Here is a 21,358-nt window from a genome sequence, read left to right as displayed (position 1 = left end):
TAATGAAGTGGGTCAAGGTGTTTACTCAACCGAAACGACCCTATAGGCTTTTAAGCAGTCAACAAGCTTCTTACAAAAGCCCCATTCAGAGGTAACTGGACCCCAAACCACACTGCCACGTCTAAATGCGCCCAGGACCTGTAGTGTGTCTCACTTTACCTAGAAACGGAAGAAGAAAAGAAAAACCAAGGACATGTCACTGGGTGTGCCACTCTTAACCACAACCTAGCCTAGATTTGCGTCTGTAGGCGTATCTGTCTGTCATTTATGAATGCAGTGAATACTGACAGGTCTGTAAACCTGAACCAGGACCGTGGAGGTGGTCGATGGGAGCTGGAGTTCGCAGGAAACCTTTCGGCCTTTCAACGTCACTCACTGCTCATGGAAACAAAACGGACACAGAGTGGAAGAGTGACCGTGCTCTGAATCACGTCCTCTGCGCCCTATGCACAGCGACAATCTGCTTCCTGACCGTGCTGGGGGTGAGTGTGCTCTACCTGCAGGACACCCCCAGCCCCAGCCCCAGCCTCCCCCCTATCACCCTCCTGGTCTGGGTGCATCCGTTCGGCCGTTTCCGTCCTCTCCCTGACTGCTGGGAACAGTACCGAATTCATGGATGCATGCTCACGGATGACAAGCACGCGTACCGACAGGCTGACGCTGTGATTTTTCACCACCGGGATATCTCTACCGGGGACATCCCAATGCCACCGGAACCGCGACCACGCTCTCAGAAGTGGATATGGATGAACCACGAGTCTCCCTCACATTCACCAGGACTGTGGCGGTTCGACGGGGTTTTCAACCTGACGTTGACCTACCGGACGGACTCGAATATTTACCTCCCCTATGGTTACCTCATCCCCCGGGTTAACAGCGCTAGATCGCTGTACCGGGCGACCTCTCTCCGCCGTCCAGTCCGCCTACTGGCCTGGGTCATCAGCAACTGGTCTGAGTCCCATGCCCGTGTGTCTTTCTACCATAAACTCAGACGACACGTAAACATCGACGTGTACGGACGCGCAGGGATGCCGTTACCGGAGGGCAGCGAGGCCGTGCTGGGGCTGCTCAGACAGTACATGTTCTACCTGGCCCTGGAGAACTCACAGCACACGGACTACATCACGGAGAAAGTCTGGAACGCAGTGCGGGCAGGAGCCATCCCCGTGGTCCTGGGTCCGTCCCGGCAGAATTATGAGCGCTTCCTGCCCCCAGAGGCTTTCATCCACGTGGATGACTTCCCCACGGTCCGGGAGCTGGCCCGGTATATGCACAGGCTGAAGCGGAGACCGGCTCTGACGAAGCGCCACCTGATCTGGAGGCAGAGCTACAGCATCCACCAGCCCACGTTCTGGAGCGAGCACTACTGCACCGCCTGTAAGGTGCTGAGGAGGACCAGAGGCCAGACCAGTGAGGTCCATCGCCTGCAAGATTGGTTTTATTCGTGATAACACCTCAGTGTGTGTGATGCAAATGTTAAATATTTATTGGTAATTGACTGTGGGAATCTCTATGCATTGCAAACCTCCTGCTGCTGCTGCTGCTTCTGAATATTTGATAAATAGAAAACATAGGACTTATTTTTCAGGGTTTATAACAGGGGTCACCAACCTTTCTGAAACTGTGAGCTACTTCATAGGTACTGTATAAGGGCTACCGGTGATAAAAGCACTTCTTAAATCCTACATTTAACTTTAAGTGATTCCCAAACTTTATTGCCCCATGTACCCATTATTTCTTATCACTTCGCAAGTACCCCTAAGCTCATGTTACACATTATTTATTTGTGTCTGCAGGCTCGTCTAAGCTCTTTCCTGTGATTCGTCCAACATTAACCCTGAATTTAGGCCTTTTCATTCATTTATTTCTGATGTTTTCCTCGTTTTAGAATTTGAACTTTACATTTTTGGTGTATTTTAAAGAGTTGTGCCACAAACTATTATTGGATAAGGAAAAAAAGTCTGTGTGTATGTAAAAAACGCTAAAAAATAAATTGACAAATATTTCTGTGTACCTCCTGAGAGATGTTTAAGTACCCCTAGGGGTACATGTACCCCAGTTTGGGAATCGTACAGAATTAGAGGGTAAGATAAGGAAGGCCATAGCCATAGCAGTAACTTAAAAAGGTTGGAAATGTTGTAGTTTCAAGTACATGCAACACTTTTTTCTCCTAATTTATACAATTGTTTTCATTTTCATTCAATTTTACAGAAAATCCACCTTGCATTTGTCGTGGCAAATTTGCGGTTGACCTCATTTGAAGACATGATTTATTGCTCTGGTTGAGTGATGGAGTCCAGGCGAGGCATTGATGATTTTATAAAAAAGGTTTATTATAAAACTAAATAAAAAAGAGTACAAAGATGGACAAAATTAGTGACCGCCCGGGCGGACGTCCGATGATCGAGTGGCCCACAGTTCTAACTCATCACGTATATTCCCCCTCAGTCCCCCTCCCTCCTCCCCCCAGGAGATAAAGAGGACAGAGGAGGTGAAAGAAGAGAGTGAAAAGAGACAGTTTCTTCTTTAGGTCAAAACAACCAGTTCTCTGGTATCTCCTGATTGTCGTGAGTGTTGGAGGTGTGTGCGTGTATGGTGTTTGTGTGTATGAATGGATGTGTATTGGGTGTGTATGTGTGACTATGTGAGTGTGTGATGCCTCCGTGTCTGAGGGATAAGATGTGTTTTGGGAAGCTTACCTCGAGAAGAGAGCAGAAAACATGAGACAGCAGAAATGAAAAGTCTCAACTTAAAGCCTTAAAAAGAATAAGGTCTATGAGTAAATATGTTAATAAACATAACTAACAATTTTGCCCTGACACATTTAAAAAAGATATCTTATATATTGTATTATATATAACATACACCAGATCTGCAACACTTAAATATATTTGTCGCAATGTTTCAGTTAAATTAAATATTTAAAGATGGTTAATTCTGGTCTTCTTCGTAATTTTTACTTTCTCCCATGTGGGCCAAATTAGATGCTCCAGGGGGCCGGATTTGGCCCCCAGGCCATGAGTTTTGACACGTGGTTTAACCGATGATGCCCATGCTCATATTTTGAAAGGCTGTGAGTTAGATTTTGATTATTATTGGTCTTTATAATCTGTATTGGGACACTATGTTTTTGCTACAGATAACAGCAGTTTGAGACTGTTATGTGAATTGAACCAGTGTTTCTCTAATGGAGGTACACAATGACACTACAGGGGGTACTTGAGAGAGGGCGAAAAAAAATAACAAATGAAAGCATTAAAAATATGAAAATTTTAGAATGTGTATTTTTTTTTGGTTAAAAATGATAATCACGAACATAAACTGAAAATATAACTAATAACTATATAACTATATATATATATATATATATATATATATATATATATATGTATTATGGTTTATAAAGTATTCAGACATGGACATAGTGTTTTTGTCCTACTGATGATGCCCATGTTCTTATTTTATATTGATTATTATTATTATTATTATTATTATTGGTCTTCATAATCTGTATTAAGACACTGTGTTTTTGCTACAGATAATCATGTACTCTCATGGTCACTCATCAGATTTAATGAATAATTGCAAAATGATAGATACTTTACTTGAATTCTGTCAGTTTTCAATGCAAATAATGAATTGAAGTTACTGAAAATTGTCTTTTTACTGTTTTTATATTTAATTTGTCAAACAAGATCAATATAAATTTATGAAGATTAAAGGAAGACAATAAAGGACAAAGATGCATTTGTAAAGATTTGAACTTGTGTCGGCGATGAGGATGAAAATGCATTATGAACTCATTACAGTGCTCATGTATTAAAAAAAACTTAAAATGTACATTAGTGTGTTAATTTCTTTTCAATCACGTTTCTTTAAAAATCAGCTAAACATCGATGAGAAACTGTTTAAAAGAAGAAAGAGATCACCTGCTGTCTAAATATAAAGTGCAATAAAATGTTATTTGCTATATTGTCTTAGCTGCTTTTGAAAGAGGTTATGTCACTCCCCCACTGTTATCTGATTAACTTAATAACAGCAGTTTGAGACCATGTTATGTGCATTAAACTATCTTCAATAATGCCAATGGTAAAATAAGTGGAAAATAAAACATGGGACTAGAGTCCCAAATAAGACAGGATCCACCGAATTCATCTGTTTCTTACAGTTGGGGACTATTTATATTAAATTAATGTATTTGTCCACTGTCATTTAGGTTCTTGGACCAACCCAGTTCAATAACAGATCAACTTTGAGTGCTCAACGTACAGTATACCTCACATGACATAGTTGACGCTCAGAGTCAATTATGCTCAAACTAACCTGATAAACATGTTTATCAACTGTAGCAGGAAATTAGGGAAACTTGAGACAACACAAATAACAGCGCTATGTGGTTAGAGCATACCATTACAAAATAATGTCGCAACCCTATTACATTGTGGAGGAAAACAAAAGGGTCTCTGTGTGAATCCACTCCCTTACCCACTCACAAACATGAGTTGACACTCTTGCTCTAGAACATTAAGGCCCATCTTTATCCATCTAGACTACACATTCTCTCATTGCCTGACTTTATTTTATAATATGTATTCTGGGTCTACTTCCTGCTTATTGAAGTTTGTACATGTGTAGCGACCTGTCAGGACTGTCTGTGCTCTAAGGACATCATATTGAAGCAAGTACCAAGAATATGCTTGTTTGTATCATAACTATAGTCAGTGCTGCAATCTTAGCCAGATTACCCTTGGAAAAAAAGAAGAGGCTTTAATCTCAGTAATAAAGGGACATTGAATATTGGATGTTATTATGCCACTGTATCACCAGGCAATTGGATTTTTACAGAAGTGGATTTTGATGGAGTAAATTATTTTGGGCAAATATAGAATAAAGTGAAAATGTCAAAATTAAAGTCAAAATTATGGAAGAAAAAATGAAGTCTAATCTATAGAAGCTAACAAGGGCCCATTCTTCACATCCACATGACAACAAACAGCAGAGCAGCCGTCTAAAATGCCATATATCCATGAATGTTCAAAGTTGGGTTTAATAACAAAGAGATTCTCTCTGTGTTAGCTCATAAACACAGCACTCTAGGCCCTCATAAAAAACCGTGTCCGTGGATAAATTAAGCTATTTCTAACTTCAGGAAAAGCTGCTGAAAGGTGGAGGGTTTGTGGAAAGCCACAAAATTAGAAGTACATAGACTCCATCTTAAAGACATGGTAATAGAGCTAAATGGAAAAATCAAACACGCCCGCTCTGCTTCTCAGATCTTGTTTCACGAAATAAGAAAAACCCCAAAGTCTTGTTTGAAACTATTGAAAACCTTGTTGCACCCCCACCGTCCCATGTGTCGGTGCACATGCAGGATGACTGCAATAATTTTTTTAAATTCTTTGTAAACAAAGTACAAAACATCAGGGCCAGTATCACTCCTCCTTTGGTCACCTTGTGCACTACAGTAGCCCCTGTGTGCTCATGGTCCTCCTTCACGCCTGTCAGCCTACAGGATGTTCAGGATTTAGTGGGAAAAATGAAACCCACATCATGCCTGGTGGACATTGTTCCCATTCTACTGCTCTGAAACATTTTGATGTTGTCGGCCCTTGGGTGGTAAAACTGATACCTCTCTCACGTCCATCTGGCTCGGTCCCCATATATTTTAAACAAGCTGTATTAAATCCCATTCTTAAAAAGCCTAATCTGGATCCCGGAGAGCCTATTAACTACCGGCCCATATCTAAACTTCTGTTCATTTAAAAAATCATGGAAAAAGTGGTGGGTAAGCAGCTGACCTCTTTCATGGTACAACATGATTTTTATGATAAATATCAATCTGGCTGTATTGCTCTTTCAATGATTCTAAGTAGCATTTCTTATATGAATTCCTGGAATGTGTATCTGCTATCAAAAACTGGTTGACTTTGAATTATCTGCAGATAAATTCTGGCAAAACAGAAACTCTGATCATCGCTCCGGATAAAAAGATCCCTATGATCAAGAACTCCCTTGATGCACTGGGCACATCTGTGAAAAACACTCTCAGAAACCTTGTTTTTTTTTTTTTGATAAATCGATGTCTTTGGAGGGTCACTGTCATCAACTGACTAAAAACTGTTTTTATCAACTGAGAAATATCTCCAAAGTGAGGAATCTGCTGTCCAAACCAGATCTCGAAATAATCATACACGCGTTAATTTCATCACGCATTGATTACTGTAATTCGGTTTTCTCCTCTTTTAACAAGTCGACTCTAAAGAGACTTCAGACTGTTCAGAATGCTGCTGCCAGACTTTTGACCGGTGCTCCCAGAACCGCCCACATTACCCCCATTCTTTGCGGTCTTCATTAGCTTCCAGTTAATTTTCTTATTGAGTTTAAAATCCTAGTCCTTACTTTCCGTGCGTTGCATGGTCAGGCCCCTCAATACATCACTGACTTGTTGTGCCCTATAGGGCGCACCCTTCGGTCATCAGGCCAGGGTCTCCTCTTGACCCCAAAAACGCATTTTAAAACCCAGGGTGACCTAGCGTTCCAGGCGGTGGCGCCAAGACTGTAATAGCCTTCACCAGTCCCTAGACAAGCTTGTCTATGTGGACTCTTTTAAAGAAGCATCTGAAGACCACGCTTTTCAGAAAGGCTTTTGGTTAAATTGCTTTAAATTTTTTGTACCTTTTATGATGTTACTACTGTTGTTTTGAATTATCTTGTGTTTTATTATCCTTTTGTGATGTTGCTGCTGCTGTTTTAGTTTCATTTTTGCCGGTACAGCACTTTGTGATTTTATCTGTGAAAGGGCTATAGAAATAAAATTTACTCACTTAATTTTTTTGGGAAGTTAGAAGAGATATTGTCAAAATTCTAATGTGTTCAGAAGGAAAAAAACAGTCAAGTTTGGGTGAGGTGGAGCATTCTATCCCATCTGTGGGAAACAGATTAAGGCCAGTTTGGATGGAGACTGTTGTCATATGGTAAATTGACCCTAGTCAGCTTCTGTAGATTTGACTTTAAAGCAAACCTTCGACTTTTATTACAATATTGTGTTTTGAGTTTATTTTTGAAATTTCAACTTTAATCTCATTCGTTCGACTTTAATCTCGACATTGTATTTCAAATTTATTCTCAAAATTTCAACTTTAATCTCAACATTTTGACTTTATTCTCGACATTTCCACTTTATTCTTGACGCTTCAGCTTCATCCTTGATTTGCCCAAAAATTATTTTCTCCATCAAAATTGGCCTTAATCTTCTTCCATCCATCCATCCATCCATCTTCTCCCGCTTAGCCGTTTCCGGGTCGCGGGGGCAGCATCCTCAGTAGGGAGGCCCAGACTTCCCTCTCCCCGGCCACTTCCTCCAGCTCGTCCGGGGGGACCCCGAGACGTTCCCAGGCCAGCCGAGAGACATAGTCTCTCCAGCGTGTCCTGGGTCTTCCCCGGGGCCTCCTTCCGGAGGGACGTGCCCTGAACGCCGCACTAGGGAGGCGTTCAGGGGGCATCCTAATTAGGTGCCCGAGCCACCTCATCTGGCTCTTCTCGATGCGGAGGAGCAGCGACTCTACTTTGAGCCCCTCCCGAATGACTGAGCTTCTCACCCTATCTCTAAGGGAGAGCCCAGCCACCCTACGGAGGAAACTCATTTCGGCCGCTTGTACCCGTGATCTTGTTCTTTCGGTCATGACCCAAAGTTCATGACCATAGGTGAGGGTTGGAACGTAGACCGACCTGTAAATCGAGAGCTTTGCTTTTCGGCTCAGCTCCCTTTTCACAATGACGGACTGGTGCAGACTCTGCATCACTGCAGACGCCGCACCAATCCGCCTGTCGATCTCTCGCTCCATCCTTCCCTCACTCGTGAACAAGACCCCGAGGTACTTGAACTCCTCCACCTGGGGCAGAACCCATCTCCAACCCGGAGAAGGCACTCCACCTTTTTCCGGTCGAGAACCATGAACTCGGATTTGGAGGTGCTGATTCTCATTCCGGCCGCTTCACACTCGGCTGCGAACCGATCCAGTGAGAGTTGAAGGTCACGGTATGTTGGAGCCAACAGGACCACATCATCTGCGAAAAGCAGTGATGCAATACTGAGGCCCCCGTACCGGACCCCCTCAACGCCCTGACTGCGCCTAGAAATTCTGTCCATAAAAGTTATGAACAGAATCGGTGACAAAGGGCAGCCCTGACGGAGTCCAACCCTCACCGGAAACGATTTCGACTTACTGCCGGCAATGCGGACCAGACTCTGACTCCGGTCATACAGGGAACGAACAGCTCCTATCAGGAGGTCCGATACCCCATACTCCCGGAGGACCCCCCACAGGAATCCCCGAGGGACACGGTCAAATGCCTTTTCCAAGTCCACAAAACACATGTGGACTGGTTGGGCAAATTCCCATGACCCCTCAAGGACCCTGCTGAGGGTGTAGAGCTGGTCCACAGTTCCACGGCCAGGACGAAAACCACATTGCTCCTCCTGAATCCGAGGTTCAACTATCCGGCGGACCCTCCTCTCCAGTACCCCTGAATAGACCTTACCGGGGAGGCTGAGGAGTAATCTTCTTCCGTAAATTTTAAAGTGTATCTAATGATAATTTCAATGTTATTGAACATGGGAACGTCTGAAGTTATAAGTTTATTTGTTTAAAAAGGGATAATGAATATTAAAAAAAAATTTTTTAAATACATTTTAATACGTAAAGATTGTCGCCTGTGCCAAGTGTCTACTTTGTCTGATACAAGTTAGTTTAGAAGGTAAAAGATGTTTTTTTAAGTAATCAAAAATCTTAGAAGATTTGGACCCTCGGTAGGCCAAAGATGGGCAATTATAGCGTCAATTTAGTGCCAAAAGCCCAAGCGCATAAATACTGTAATCGCGCAGAGTTATAGATTTCTTTCGGTGCCTTTATGCGCGCGTGCGGTGCCTTTCTGCGCTCACCGTCTCGGTCTGTGCGCTCGGGCGATCTCTCCACGCGCGGTGATGAGTGTTGAGTTTTGGCACTTTGGGGGCGTGCATTGCGTGGACAGCACCTCTTTTCTGATTGGTCACTTGAAAAACGGTCAGAGCCAATCAGAGCTACAGTAGAGCAGGTCATCACAGTAAAAAGTCCGTGGCTGTTTCCTGGGACAAAAGATTTCATTTGATTCTATGCTGGGACCAATGTATGGAGCAAGTTTTTTTAAGTAATTAATTAATGAATTTATTTATTTATTTACTGTGTTAGCTAAACTGACGTCTGGTCTACTGCTATTTTTCCTTAATCTTAGTTGATTGCAGAAACGATAATCTTTTTTTTTTTTTTATTAGAACCCTATTCATTTATTCTATTGATAGTCTGTCATTCATTATAATTCTACTAAAGTGACTATACTTGCAACAATAACATCAATAATTAGGTCCATGTGATAATCCTGTAGTCCTGATATGAAGTACACAGATAAGTGGGTTCAGGTGGACTTACTCTGGTGTAAAAGAGCACAACAGCAGATGAAGGAAAGATAATAAATAGTTCCACATTGTGGCATACAATCTATATTTACATATGCAAGTGTTAAATAAAAATATTTTTCTCCAAAAGTCTTTGAAGAAGGTGATGTCTCAGCTGTTAATAGAACATCACAAAGTTAATGAAGTGTGAAGATCAATGTCTCTGTAATGTATTGTTTGAAACCCAACAGGTGGAGTTTAAGGCTTTAGCCTTAAAACAAGGAAAGGAAGCCACAAATGTTTATTATGGTAGTAAAACTCCCATATTGTCACGGTGAGCTGTTGGTGAGGACCCAAATGCAGGGAAAGATGGAGGCAGGATGCAGGAATACCGTTCTTGGAACCAGTCCATGTTTATTTCAAAAATACAAAATCCAAAATCCAAACTTAAATCCAAAAAACAGGGGAGTAGGAACAGGGAGCAAGACCAGAAACACGGAAGGAGACAACTAACCTGACATCATACACACAATGATCCCGCAGCCATACTGTGTCCAACCACTCAGCTAAATAGTGGAGGAGGCCTGATTGGGAATGGGCCACACCTGGGTGAAAACACGAGGGAGCTAATCAATCACCACCCAAGCACACAGACATCACTGAGGGGTGGAGCCACAAACAGGAATCCCTGAAACACTGACAAGACTCAGAATAAACAGACAGAATAACAAAACACCCAACAGAACATAACATAACCCCCCCTTTAAGGAGCGGGTTCCAAACGCTCCTAAAAAAAATTCAAACCACCCCAAAAACCAAACCCGGGTGGGTGGACGGGGGTCCGGAGGAGGGTCTAAACCCTTTCAAGGCAGCCTCCCAAGAGGCCGGGCAGGCGAAACTGGACCAGGAGTCCGGCGACCTCTCATGAGGCGGAGCCGGCGAGGCAGGGGACCAGGAGTCCGGCGGCCTCCCATGAGGCGGAGCCGGCGAGGCAGGGGACCAGGAGTCCGGCGGCCTCCCATGAGGCGGAGCCGGCGAGGCAGGGGACCAGGAGTCCGGCGGCCTCCCATGAGGCGGAGCCGGCGAGGCAGACGGGTAGACCTCCGGCGGGCCGGGCGAAGAGCGCTCAGACGAGGCAGGCGGGAAGACCTCCGGCGAAGAGGGCTCAGACGAGGCAGGCGGGAAGACCTCCGGCGAAGAGGGCTCAGACGAGGCAGGCGGGAAGACCTCCGGCGAAGAGGGCTCAGACGAGGCAGGCGGGAAGACCTCCGGCGAAGAGGGCTCAGACGAGGCAGGCGGGAAGACCACCGGCGGGCCGGGCTCAGGCGGGAAGACCTCCGGCGGGCCGGGCTCAGGCGGGAAGACCTCCGGCGGGCCGGGCTCAGGCGGGAAGACCTCCGGCGGGCCGGGCTCAGGCGGGACAGGCGGGAAGACCTCCGTCGGGCCGGGCTCAGGCGGGAAGACCTCCGGCGGGCCGGGCGAAGACGGGACAGGCGGGAAGACCTCCGGCGGGCCGGGCGAAGACGGGACAGGAAAGCTGGGAGTTGGCGGCCTGGTGCGGGGAGCCGGCACTGGCGGCGACGTTGGCGGCCTGGTGCGGGGAGCCGGCACTGGCGGCGGCCGGGTGCGGGGAGCCGGGACCGGCGGCTGGGCAGGCGGCGGCCGGGTGCGGGGAGCCGGGACCGGCGGCTGGGCAGGCGGCGGCCGGGTGCGGGGAGCCGGGACCGGCGGCTGGGCAGGCGGCGGCCGGGTGCGGGGAGCCGGGACCGGCGGCTGGGCAGGCGGCGGCCGGGTGCGGGGAGCCGGGACCGGCGGCTGGGCAGGCGGCGGCCGGGTGCGGGGAGCCGGGACCGGCGGCTGGGCAGGCGGCGGCCGGGTGCGGGGAGCCGGGACCGGCGGCAGGGCAGGCGGCGGCCGGGTGCGGGGAGCCGGGACCGGCGGCAGGGCAGGCGGCGGCCGGGTGCGGGGAGCCGGGACTGGCGGCAGGGCAGGCGGCGGCCGGGTGCGGGGAGCCGGGACTGGCACGCTAGCCTGACAGCTAGGGGACACAGGAACGCTAGCCTGGGAGCTAGGAGACACAGGAACGCTAGCCTGGGAGCTAGGAGACACAGGAACGCTAGCCTGGGAGCTAGGAGACACAGGAACGCTAGCCTGGGAGCTAGGAGACACAGGAACGCTAGCCTGGGAGCTAGGAGACACAGGAACGCTAGCCTGGGAGCTAGGAGACACAGGGACGCTAGCCTGGGAGCTAGGAGACACAGGGACGCTAGCCTGGGAGCTAGGAGAAACAGGGACGCTAGCCTGGGAGCTAGGAGAAACAGGGACGCTAGCCTGGGAGCTAGGAGAAACAGGGACGCTAGCCTGAGAGCTAGGAGAAACAGGGACGCTAGCCTGAGAGCTAGGAGAAACAGGGACGCTAGCCTGAGAGCTAGGAGAAACAGGGACGCTAGCCTGAGAGCTAGGAGAAACAGGGACACTAGCCTGAGAGCTAGGAGAAACAGGGACACTAGCCTGGGAGCTAGGAGACTGGCGGGGCTGACCCTTCCTTCTCGACCGACCTTTACCTCGTTGTAGGCTCCGGGGTCCTCCCAAAGCCAGTCGAGTTCCCCAGTAGGGATTCCTAACAGGCTCGTCCTCCCATCCATACAACAGATCTTCCCTTGTCTCCAGCAGGTAGCTCTGCCAGTAGGCAGTCCTTTCGGCCATGTCCATCTCAGCCAAATCTGTCTCTGCTGGGTCCACTTGTGGCGGGATCATTCTGTCACGATGAGCTGTTGGTGAGGACCCAAATGCAGGGAAAGATGGAGGCAGGATGCAGGAATACCGTTCTTGGAACCAGTCCATGTTTATTTCAAAAATACAAAATCCAAAATCCAAACTTAAATCCAAAAAACAGGGGAGTAGGAACAGGGAGCAAGACCAGAAACACGGAAGGAGACAACTAACCTGACATCATACACACAATGATCCCGCAGCCATACTGTGTCCAACCACTCAGCTAAATAGTGGAGGAGGCCTGATTGGGAATGGGCCACACCTGGGTGAAAACACGAGGGAGCTAATCAATCACCACCCAAGCACACAGACAGCACTGAGGGGTGGAGCCACAAACAGGAATCCCTGAAACACTGACAAGACTCAGAATAAACAGACAGAATAACAAAACACCCAACAGAACATAACACATATATCAACAAACAAAGGCCAAAGTTTGACTGTTTATGGCATACAGTTTTAAATGGAGGAAGGAAGCTGGGTCAGGCAACGTTCAAGGTTCACAAGTCAATAAACGGCGTATCTATCTGTCATTTATTATTGCAGTGAATACTGACAGGTCTGTATATCTGAACCAGGAGCCAGTCGGTGAGGCTGTGGTGGACTGTGGAGATAGTCAATGGGAGCTGGAGTTCACAGGAAACCTTTAGGCCTTTCATCATCATTCACTGCTCCTGGAAACAACATCCACTCAGGGATGAAACTGGGTTGTGCTCACAATTACGTCCTCTGCGCCGTGTGCACAGCGACTATCTGCTTCCTGACCTTGGGAATAAGTGTGCTCTACCTGCAGGGCCCCCCCAGCCCCAGCCTCCCCCCTATCACCCTCCTGGTCTGGGTGCATCCGTTCGGCCGTTTCCGTCCTCTCCCTGACTGCTGGGAACAGTACCGAATTCATGGATGCACGCTCACGGATGACAAGGACGCGTACCGACAGGCTGACGCTGTGATTTTTCACCACCGGGATATCTCTAAAGGGAACATTCCAATGCCACCGGAACCGCGACCGCGCTCTCAGAAGTGGATATGGATGAACCACGAGTCTCCCTCACATTCACCGGGAATGCAGAGGTTTGACGGGGTTTTCAACCTGACGTTGACCTACCGGACGGACTCGGATATTTACGTCCCCTATGGTCACCTCATCCCCCAGGTTAACAGCTCTAGATCGCTGGACCAGACGACTTCTCTCCGCCGTCCAGTCCGCCTACTGGCCTGGGTAGTCAGCAACTGGTCTGAGTCCCATGCCCGTGTGTCTTTCTACCATAAACTCAGACAACACGTAAACGTCGACTTGTACGGACGCAAAGGGAAGCCGTTAGCAAAGCGCAGGGAGACCATGCTGGGGCTGCTCAGACAGTACATGTTCTACCTGGCCCTGGAGAACTCACAGCACACGGACTACATCACGGAGAAAGTCTGGAACGCAGTACAGGCAGGAGCTATCCCCGTGGTCCTGGGTCCGTCCAGACAGAACTATGAGCACTTCCTGCCCCCAGAGGCTTTCATCCACGTGGATGACTTCCCCACGGCCCAGGAGCTGGCCCAGTACCTGAACAGGCTGATGCAGAATCCGGCTCTGACGAAGCGTCACCTGAGCTGGAGGCAGAGCTACAGCATCCACCAGCCCACGTTCTGGACCGAGCACTACTGCACCGCCTGTAAGGTGCTGAGGAGGACCAGAGGCCAGACCAGTGAGGTCCATCGCCTGCATGATTGGTTTTATTCGTGATAACACCTCAGTGTGTGTGATGCAAATGTTAAATATTTATTGGTAATTGACTGTGGGAATCTCTCTGCATTGCAAACCTCCTGCTGCTGCTGCTGCTTCTAAATATTTGATAAATAGAAAACATAGGACTTATTTTTCAGGGTTTATAACAGGGGTCACCAACCTTTCTGAAACTGTGTGCTACTTCATAGGTACTGTATAAGGGCTACCGGTGATAAAAGCTAAAGTCAGCATCCAATGTGAACATTTTTAAATCAAAGTTAATGACACTCATTTTCTCTACTGCGTATGATTGAGAGGGAGATTTTTGTTTATGTTGTTGACGTAATGTGTTTGTTGATGATTTTACTGATGATTTTAAATGTTCTTATTCATTTTAAGCTGTTGAATGTTTTCTGTTGCACTTTTTGATCACGTAAAGCACATTGAGTTGCCTTGTGTATGAAATGTGCTATACAAATAAATTTGCCTTGCCTTTTTATTCATTTATTTCTGAGGTGTTACTCGTTTTAGAATTTGAACTTTACATTTTTGGTGTATTTTAAAGAGTTGTGCCACAAACTATTATTGTTAGATGAGGAAAAAAGTATGTGTGCATGTAAAAAAAAAACAAAAAAAAACTTCATAATGTTATTAAATGAACTGACAAATGTTAATATGTTTATGTACTCCAGTTTGGGAACCACATAATTAGAGGGTAAGATAAGGAAGGCCATAGCCATAGCAGTAACTTAAAAAGGTTGGAAATGTTGAGTTCTCAAATACATGCAACACTTTTTTCTCCTAATTTTCGCAATTGTTTCATTTTCATTCAATTTTACAGAAAATCCACCTTGCATTTAAAAAAATATATCTTATATGTTATATTATATATAACATACACCAGATCTGCAACACTTAAAAAACATTTGTCACAATGTTTCACTGATATTAAATATTTAAGTTAATTCTGGTCTTCTCCGTAATTTTTACTTTCTCCCATGTGGGCCAAATTGGATGCTCCAAAGGTCCGGATTTGGCCCGCAGGCCATGATTGGGACATGTGGTTTAACCGATGATGCCCATGCTCTTATTTTGAAAGGCTGTGAGTTAGATATTGATTATTATTGGTCTTCATAATCTTTATTGGGACACTATATTTTTGCTCCAGATAACAGCAGTTTGAGACTGTTAAGTGAATTAAACCTGTTTCTCTAATGAGGGTACACAATGGCACTACAGGGGGTACTTGAGAGAGGGCAAAAAATTAACAAATGAAAGCATTAAAAATATGAAAACAATAGCTGGAAAGTTCAACTCAGGCCTTCTCTGAATTAAAATATTCATCAGTGTATTTACACTTCACTTTTAAGTACAGTTACACATGGAACTGTGTAACTGAACAAAATGTCTGTACACTTAAATTTGTTCATGTTTGCCATAATAGGGTTTCTGTGATTTTAATCGCATATTTGATGCAGTCAGTGGGATTCTGTTTGTATTGTTGCAGTCGTGTCTGATTTCTGTTCCTAATTATTTTATCTACAGTAAATGGGCTGATTTGGTTTGGAAGCCGTCAGTGATTACTATAACGTCTTCAACCTTTAGACAGCTTAAAGACACACAGTAGCTCTAGGGTTGTTCCTCATTATTACACAAAGTAACAATTAAGAACAAATCTAATCAGTTTGATTGTCAAATTTAAGACAGTTTGGAATTTTATTGTTAAAACGAGTTTTGAGTTATGTTCTGATTAGGGTCGCCCAAGGTCTATGAATATTTGAATAATAAACGCAGTATGCAAAGGAGCTTAATATTGGTTTAAAAATTGTTGTGATTAAGTACGTAAGATTAAAGCTAACAAAACTACTGAAAGCAAGTTTGTATGACTCTATATACATTCTTGAAATCTCTGTAAACACATTATGGGGATTCCTTTTGTAAGTGTGGCTCCGAAATGACGTCACAGGCACGGCTTTTCAAAGACGGGCACTATACTTGGGTGATTGAATGCCGTGAAAACTACAGGACATGAAGCACATACAAACTTTAGACACATAACTTGGTCACGGGTAACACATGTACTAAATAAAATGAACTACCTCGTGGTCGCCTGTCACTTCGGAGGTTCTTGGGCAGATAGTCTTAGAGTCTTGTGCATACGAAATTAACATACAATAATTAGAACAGTAGTTTATACATTTACAGAACATTTCAAAACAATAATCTCAAAATACCGTGTGCAGCTGGCCTCGCTGCTGCAGGTTGCTCAGTCAAAGTCTCTTGCATTTCCGGGTGAATGCAGGTTTCGCAGCCTCTTATACTAAACTAAAACCTCGCGATAATAAGGGTATATCAAAAAATAAATAAAATTGTCCTTTATAGCTAAATAAATGCATATTATTTAGAAAATATAACATATTGTCACCGCATAAACCATTATAATTTTCAACAAAAAGTATTTAGTCTTTGAAACCAATTATTAATGTTTTTAAGTGCAAAGTAATTTCAATGACACTTACAGTAAGATTTTAAAAAAAGAAGATAAAATAACCCTTTGTTTTAAGCACAGGTTGGTTTAAAGACTAACTCTTTCACCATCCAGCTGTGCTGTGTCAGAGAGAGACATGAATGGCACATTAACTCATCCCACCACCTGCTCCTGTTTCCCTGCTGATTGGCCCAAAACCTTGGTTTCCTCAAGCTGTTTATAACTGCTCTGCATAGATTAACTCTGAGGCCTCACTTTTACAGACTTTCTTCCATATATATATCTGCTAGTCGTGATAAGGCAGAAATGTATTTGAAAAATGGTAGATTAAGAAATAAAGCAAATGTGCTTTTGAGGTAGTTTGATGGGTGCTGCAAAGCTGTGTGGCAAATACTTTGAATTCACACCTCTATGGTAGAGCCCTGACATAAAATGAACACTTTATACTGTCAAAAGATACATTTCCTGCAGGCATGAGGGCTGCAGCTGTTAATGGTTTGTCACAGCAAATTTACGGTTGTCCTCGTTTGGAAACATGATTTGTGCTCTGGGTGAATGATGAAGTCCAGTCAAAGCATGATGATTTTATAAAAAAATATTTATTATAAACTAAATGAAAAGGAGTACAAAAAAAGGTCTTCCATCCTGTATGAAGGGCAAGCGGCCAGCAATTAACGGAAAGTTCTCTGAGCACCCACTTTTACAGATAGGAAGCGCCCCACCCCAAGATGAGACGAAAGGAGGGGGTGAAGGGAGGAAGGAGTGGAAAATCACTGTTACAGAAGTTTGGTATGAGACCTTGAGCAGAGACTGTTTGTTGCTGACACTGTGAATACAGTGCCATCTGTTCCTGTATCATGTTACTGAGTGAATTCATACTCCCTTCTATAGGCTTTCACATACAGTATAGATGCACTGAATACCTTGCTTTTGTTCTGGATTTGCAATGTTTGCAATAATCTTTTGACTGGACCATTCATGCATCCATTTCCAAAGAGTTTGTTGTGTTCTGAACACAACTCAGAAGAACGTTTTAAAGGACAGGTACGTAGTTAAACATCCGACTCAGGCACTGACTTGGACAACTGCCAAAACTAAACTTCCAGTCACGTGCACACTTCTCACTGAAACAGAGTGCCTCTTAAAGAGGCAGGCACATAAACCAGAGCCTTTTAAACAGCTGCCCCCAAAAGTGCATTGAACTTTTGTTTGAAATAAAAGGCTCTTCAACTGACAATAGAGGAGAAGGACTGAGAAGGATCTTCCTCGCTTGATGGAAGAGCTGGTAACACCACCAACCGTGCCATTGGCCAAGTGTAGACGTGTCCTTGAACATCAACTTCAGCAGACCTGATGAACCCATCATCACTGCGGTGTTCCTTCACAACATGTCCGATGGGCCATAGGGCCCGAGGCAGTTGTGGGTCAACCATCATGACAACTGCCTTTTCCAGGACTTCAGGAGGCGAAGAATGCCATTTCTGCTTAGTCTGTAGGCTAGGAAGGTAATCTCTGATGAACCTGCACCAGAACTAATTGGCGAGAATCTGTGAATGTCTCCAGCGTCTACGGGTCAAGATGTCAGTCCCTGGGTAGACCACTTGAGGAAGAGATCCATTTGACTACCCCATTAGCAGACTGTTGGGTGTTACAGGGTCGATATCTGCGACGTCAGCAGATACGTAACCTAAGGGCTTTGAGTTTAGGACAGCATCCACTTCTAGAGATACTGTTTGGAGGACATCTTCAGGTAGAGCTTGTGATCCCACACTAGTGTAGAGTGCGGACTTGACTGAGCGAACCTCTATTTCCCACACTCCACCAAACTGTGGGGCTGCTGAAGGGTTGAACCTGAACTGAATCCTTTGACGAGCGAGTTGATCCTGCAGGGTTTGTGCCTGTCACGGGACTGAACTGAGGCTCAAGCGCAGACAACACAACAGGAGGCACAGATACAATTAAATGATTTATTCCATAAACAGAATATAACAGAAAACCTACCAGCGCCCTAAGTGGGGTGGTGGAGAAACTAAAGAAGTGCTGAGCAAACTGAGGGAGACCCAATACTAAGATTAAATAAAAACGATCAGGAAACTACTGACGAACAAACAAAATCCTAGGTCTAAAGGCATAAACTCAGAATGGGCTAAACTAACAAAGAAAACCTCTGAACCCCAAATGGGCAGGAACACGGAGACGCTCGAGCTGCAGCCAACACGGAAGAAACGACGGAGCCTGGCACAGGAGTGGGGAAGAACCAGCTGAAGGGTGGAGTGAGCTGAGGGATTTCAGAGGTGATGGTAGTTGCAGGTGGGAAGGAGGCAGGAGAGATCCCAGCGGCAGAGAGGGTCAAAGTGAACACTGTTAATGGTTTGGCGTTGGTTTGTGGTCTGCCGATGTCTTAAGTAGTGGTGTGAATACTTGCAGGTAGGGAGACCACTCCCCGCCGCAGCTGGAAGCAATCCTGATGATCAGAGGTGAGTAGTCCGGACAGTGATGAATGGAGACCACCAGATGGTGCCAACGGACCAATTCAGGAGATGCCAGAGGTAGAGGGCATGACAGTACCCCCCCTCCTACGTGCGCCTCCAGGCGCACGACCAAAACGTTCAGGACGCCGCCGCTTGAGATCCCTGATTAGGTCAGGGCAAAGGATCTGACTGCGGGGGACCCAGCTCCTCTCCTCAGGCCCGTAACCCTCCCAGTCCACGAGAAACTGGAGGCCGCGACCCCTGCGGCGGACATCCAGCAAGCGCCGAACCGAGTAGGCGGGCGAGTCATCCACCATCCTGGGAGGAGGGGGGGGGGGGGGCAGGAGGAGCCAGGGGGGAGTCCCTGGCGGGCCTGACCTGCGAGACATGGAACGTGGGGTGAATTTTCAAAGTTCTGGGAAGGGTGAGACGTACCGCTGTCGGACTGATGATCCTCTCCACGGGGAAGGGACCGATGAACCGGGGTGCCAGCTTTCTAGATTCGACCTTCAGAGGGAGGTCCTTGGCCCTCAACCAGACTCGTTGGCCCACAGAGTAGGTTGGTGCCGGGCAGCGACGGCGGTTGGCCTGCCGCTCCATCCTCTCAGTTGATTGTATAAGTCCGGCCCTGGCCCTGTCCCAGACCCTTTTGATCTGGCTGACGAAGGCTTGAACAGAGGGAACGGAGAGTTCTTGTTCCTGGGAGGGGAACAACGGAGGTTGGTAGCCGAGGGAGCACTGAAAAGGAGACATCCCCAGAGAAGAGTTTATTTGTGAATTGTGTGCATACTCCACCCAGGCCAGATGCTCAACCCAGGCAGTGGGGTTGGAGGAGACCAGACACCGGAGGTACGTCTCCAGAGACTGATTGGCCCGCTCCGCTTGGCCATTAGACTGGGGGTGAAAGCCCGAGGTGAGACTGAGGGTGGCCCCCAGGGCAGCGCAGAAGGCCTTCCAGACTCCGGAGATGAACTGTGGACCACGGTCCGAGACAATGTCTGCTGGTATCCCATGCAACCGGAAGACGTGGTCAACTAGGAGGGATGCCGTCTCCCTGGCTGAGGGGAGTTTGGGAAGGGCGACGAAGTGTGCTGCTTTGGAAAAACGATCAACAATGGTGAGGATGACCGTGTTACCTCCAGAGGGGGGTAGCCCCGTGACGAAATCCACAGCGATGTGTGACCAAGGCCGAGAGGGCACCGGGAGTGGTTGAAGGAGACCCGAGCTGGGTCTGGAAGGGGTCTTGCCCCGGGAGCAGGTGGGGCAAGTGGCGACAAAGTCCCGAGTGTCCCTTTCGAGAGAGGGCCACCAAAACCTCTGCCGAAGGATGGCTGTGGTCCGGAAGCCCCCAGGGTGGCAGGCGAAGCGAGAGGTATGAGCCCACTGGAGCACCTGGGTACGCACAGACTCAGGAACATAGAGAACATTAGGCGGGCAGTTACCTGGGATTGGCTGTTGGGACTGTGCTTGACGGACCTGATCCTCCACTTGCCAGGTTAGAGAGGCGACAAGACGAGCAGGGGGAAGGATAGATTCCGGGTCACCAGAGGGTTCGTCGCAGGAGAACTGACGAGACAGGGCATCCGGCTTGATGTTACGGGACCCCGGGCGATACGTGAGGGAAAACCGGAAGCGACCAAAAAACAGCGCCCAGCGGGCCTGCCGAGAGTTCAATCTCCTGGCTGAACGAATGTACTCCAAGTTCTTATGGTCTGTCCAGACAATGAATGGGTGCTCTGCCCCCTCCAGCCAGTGACGCCACTCCTCTAGAGCGAGCTTGACCGCCAGCAGTTCCCGGTTCCCCACATCGTAGTTCCGTTCTGCTGGGGTCAGGCGGCGAGAGAAGAAGGCACAGGGATGCAGCTTTTGGTCAGATGGGGTCCTCTGGGAGAGTACGGCCCCAACCCCGGAGTCAGATGCATCCACCTCGACCACAAACTGAAGGTGGGGATCTGGCTGAACAAGGATAGGAGCAGAGGTAAAGCGTACCTTGAGGGACTGGAATGCTTGCTCGGCCTTGGGGGTCCACTGGAATTGAATTGAGGTGGAGGTCAGGGCTGTGAGAGGGGCTGCCACCCTACTATAATCACGGATGAAGCGGCGGTAAAAGTTAGCGAAGCCCAAAAAACGCTGTAACTGTTTCCGGGTCTCTGGCTGGGGCCACTCGGAGACAGCCGATAGCTTGGCCGGGTCCATCATCACACGTCCTGGGGAGATGACAAAACCCAAGAAAGATACAGTAGTAATGTGAAACTCACACTTCTCCGCTTTAGCAAAAAGGCGGTTCTTCCACAGGCGCTCCAAAACCAAGCGGACATGGCGGACGTGTTCCTCCTGGTCTCTGGAATAAATCAGGATATCGTCTATGTAGACAAACACAAAGCGGTTGATCATATCCCGGAGCACATCGTTAACCAGGTTCTGGAAGACGGCGGGAGCATTCGTGAGGCCAAAGGGCATTACTAAGTACTCAAAGTGTC

General features: G+C 46.9%; 2 protein-coding genes across 2 annotated transcripts; both read left to right on the top strand.

Moving 5' to 3' along the window:
* Positions 1-235: 235 nt before the first annotated feature.
* On the top strand, positions 236-1,876 carry LOC114474697 (alpha-(1,3)-fucosyltransferase 4-like). Its single transcript, XM_028465143.1, has one exon. It carries the CDS (start codon positions 327-329, stop codon positions 1,446-1,448), a length of 1,122 nt encoding a protein of 373 aa, XP_028320944.1. The 5' UTR covers positions 236-326; the 3' UTR covers positions 1,449-1,876.
* A 10,855-nt stretch (positions 1,877-12,731) lies between these two features.
* LOC114474700 (alpha-(1,3)-fucosyltransferase 4-like) lies at positions 12,732-14,278 on the top strand. Its single transcript, XM_028465157.1, has one exon. It carries the CDS (start codon positions 12,825-12,827, stop codon positions 13,935-13,937), a length of 1,113 nt encoding a protein of 370 aa, XP_028320958.1. The 5' UTR covers positions 12,732-12,824; the 3' UTR covers positions 13,938-14,278.
* The last annotated feature ends 7,080 nt before the right edge of the window (positions 14,279-21,358 follow it).

The sequence above is a fragment of the Gouania willdenowi genome, chromosome 13 (genome assembly GCF_900634775.1).
Source record: "Gouania willdenowi chromosome 13, fGouWil2.1, whole genome shotgun sequence".
Taxonomy (NCBI): Eukaryota; Metazoa; Chordata; class Actinopteri; order Blenniiformes; family Gobiesocidae; genus Gouania; species Gouania willdenowi.
Note: the sequence above shows the minus strand (reverse complement) of the source record. Positions and strands in the feature narration are given on the sequence as shown.

What these genes read in the sequence shown, in the direction of transcription:
- LOC114474697 (XM_028465143.1), top strand. Translation starts at nt 327, where the DNA reads ATGGGAGCTGGAGTTCGCAGGAAACCTTTCGGCCTTTCAACGTCACTC.
- LOC114474700 (XM_028465157.1), top strand. Translation starts at nt 12,825, where the DNA reads ATGGGAGCTGGAGTTCACAGGAAACCTTTAGGCCTTTCATCATCATTC.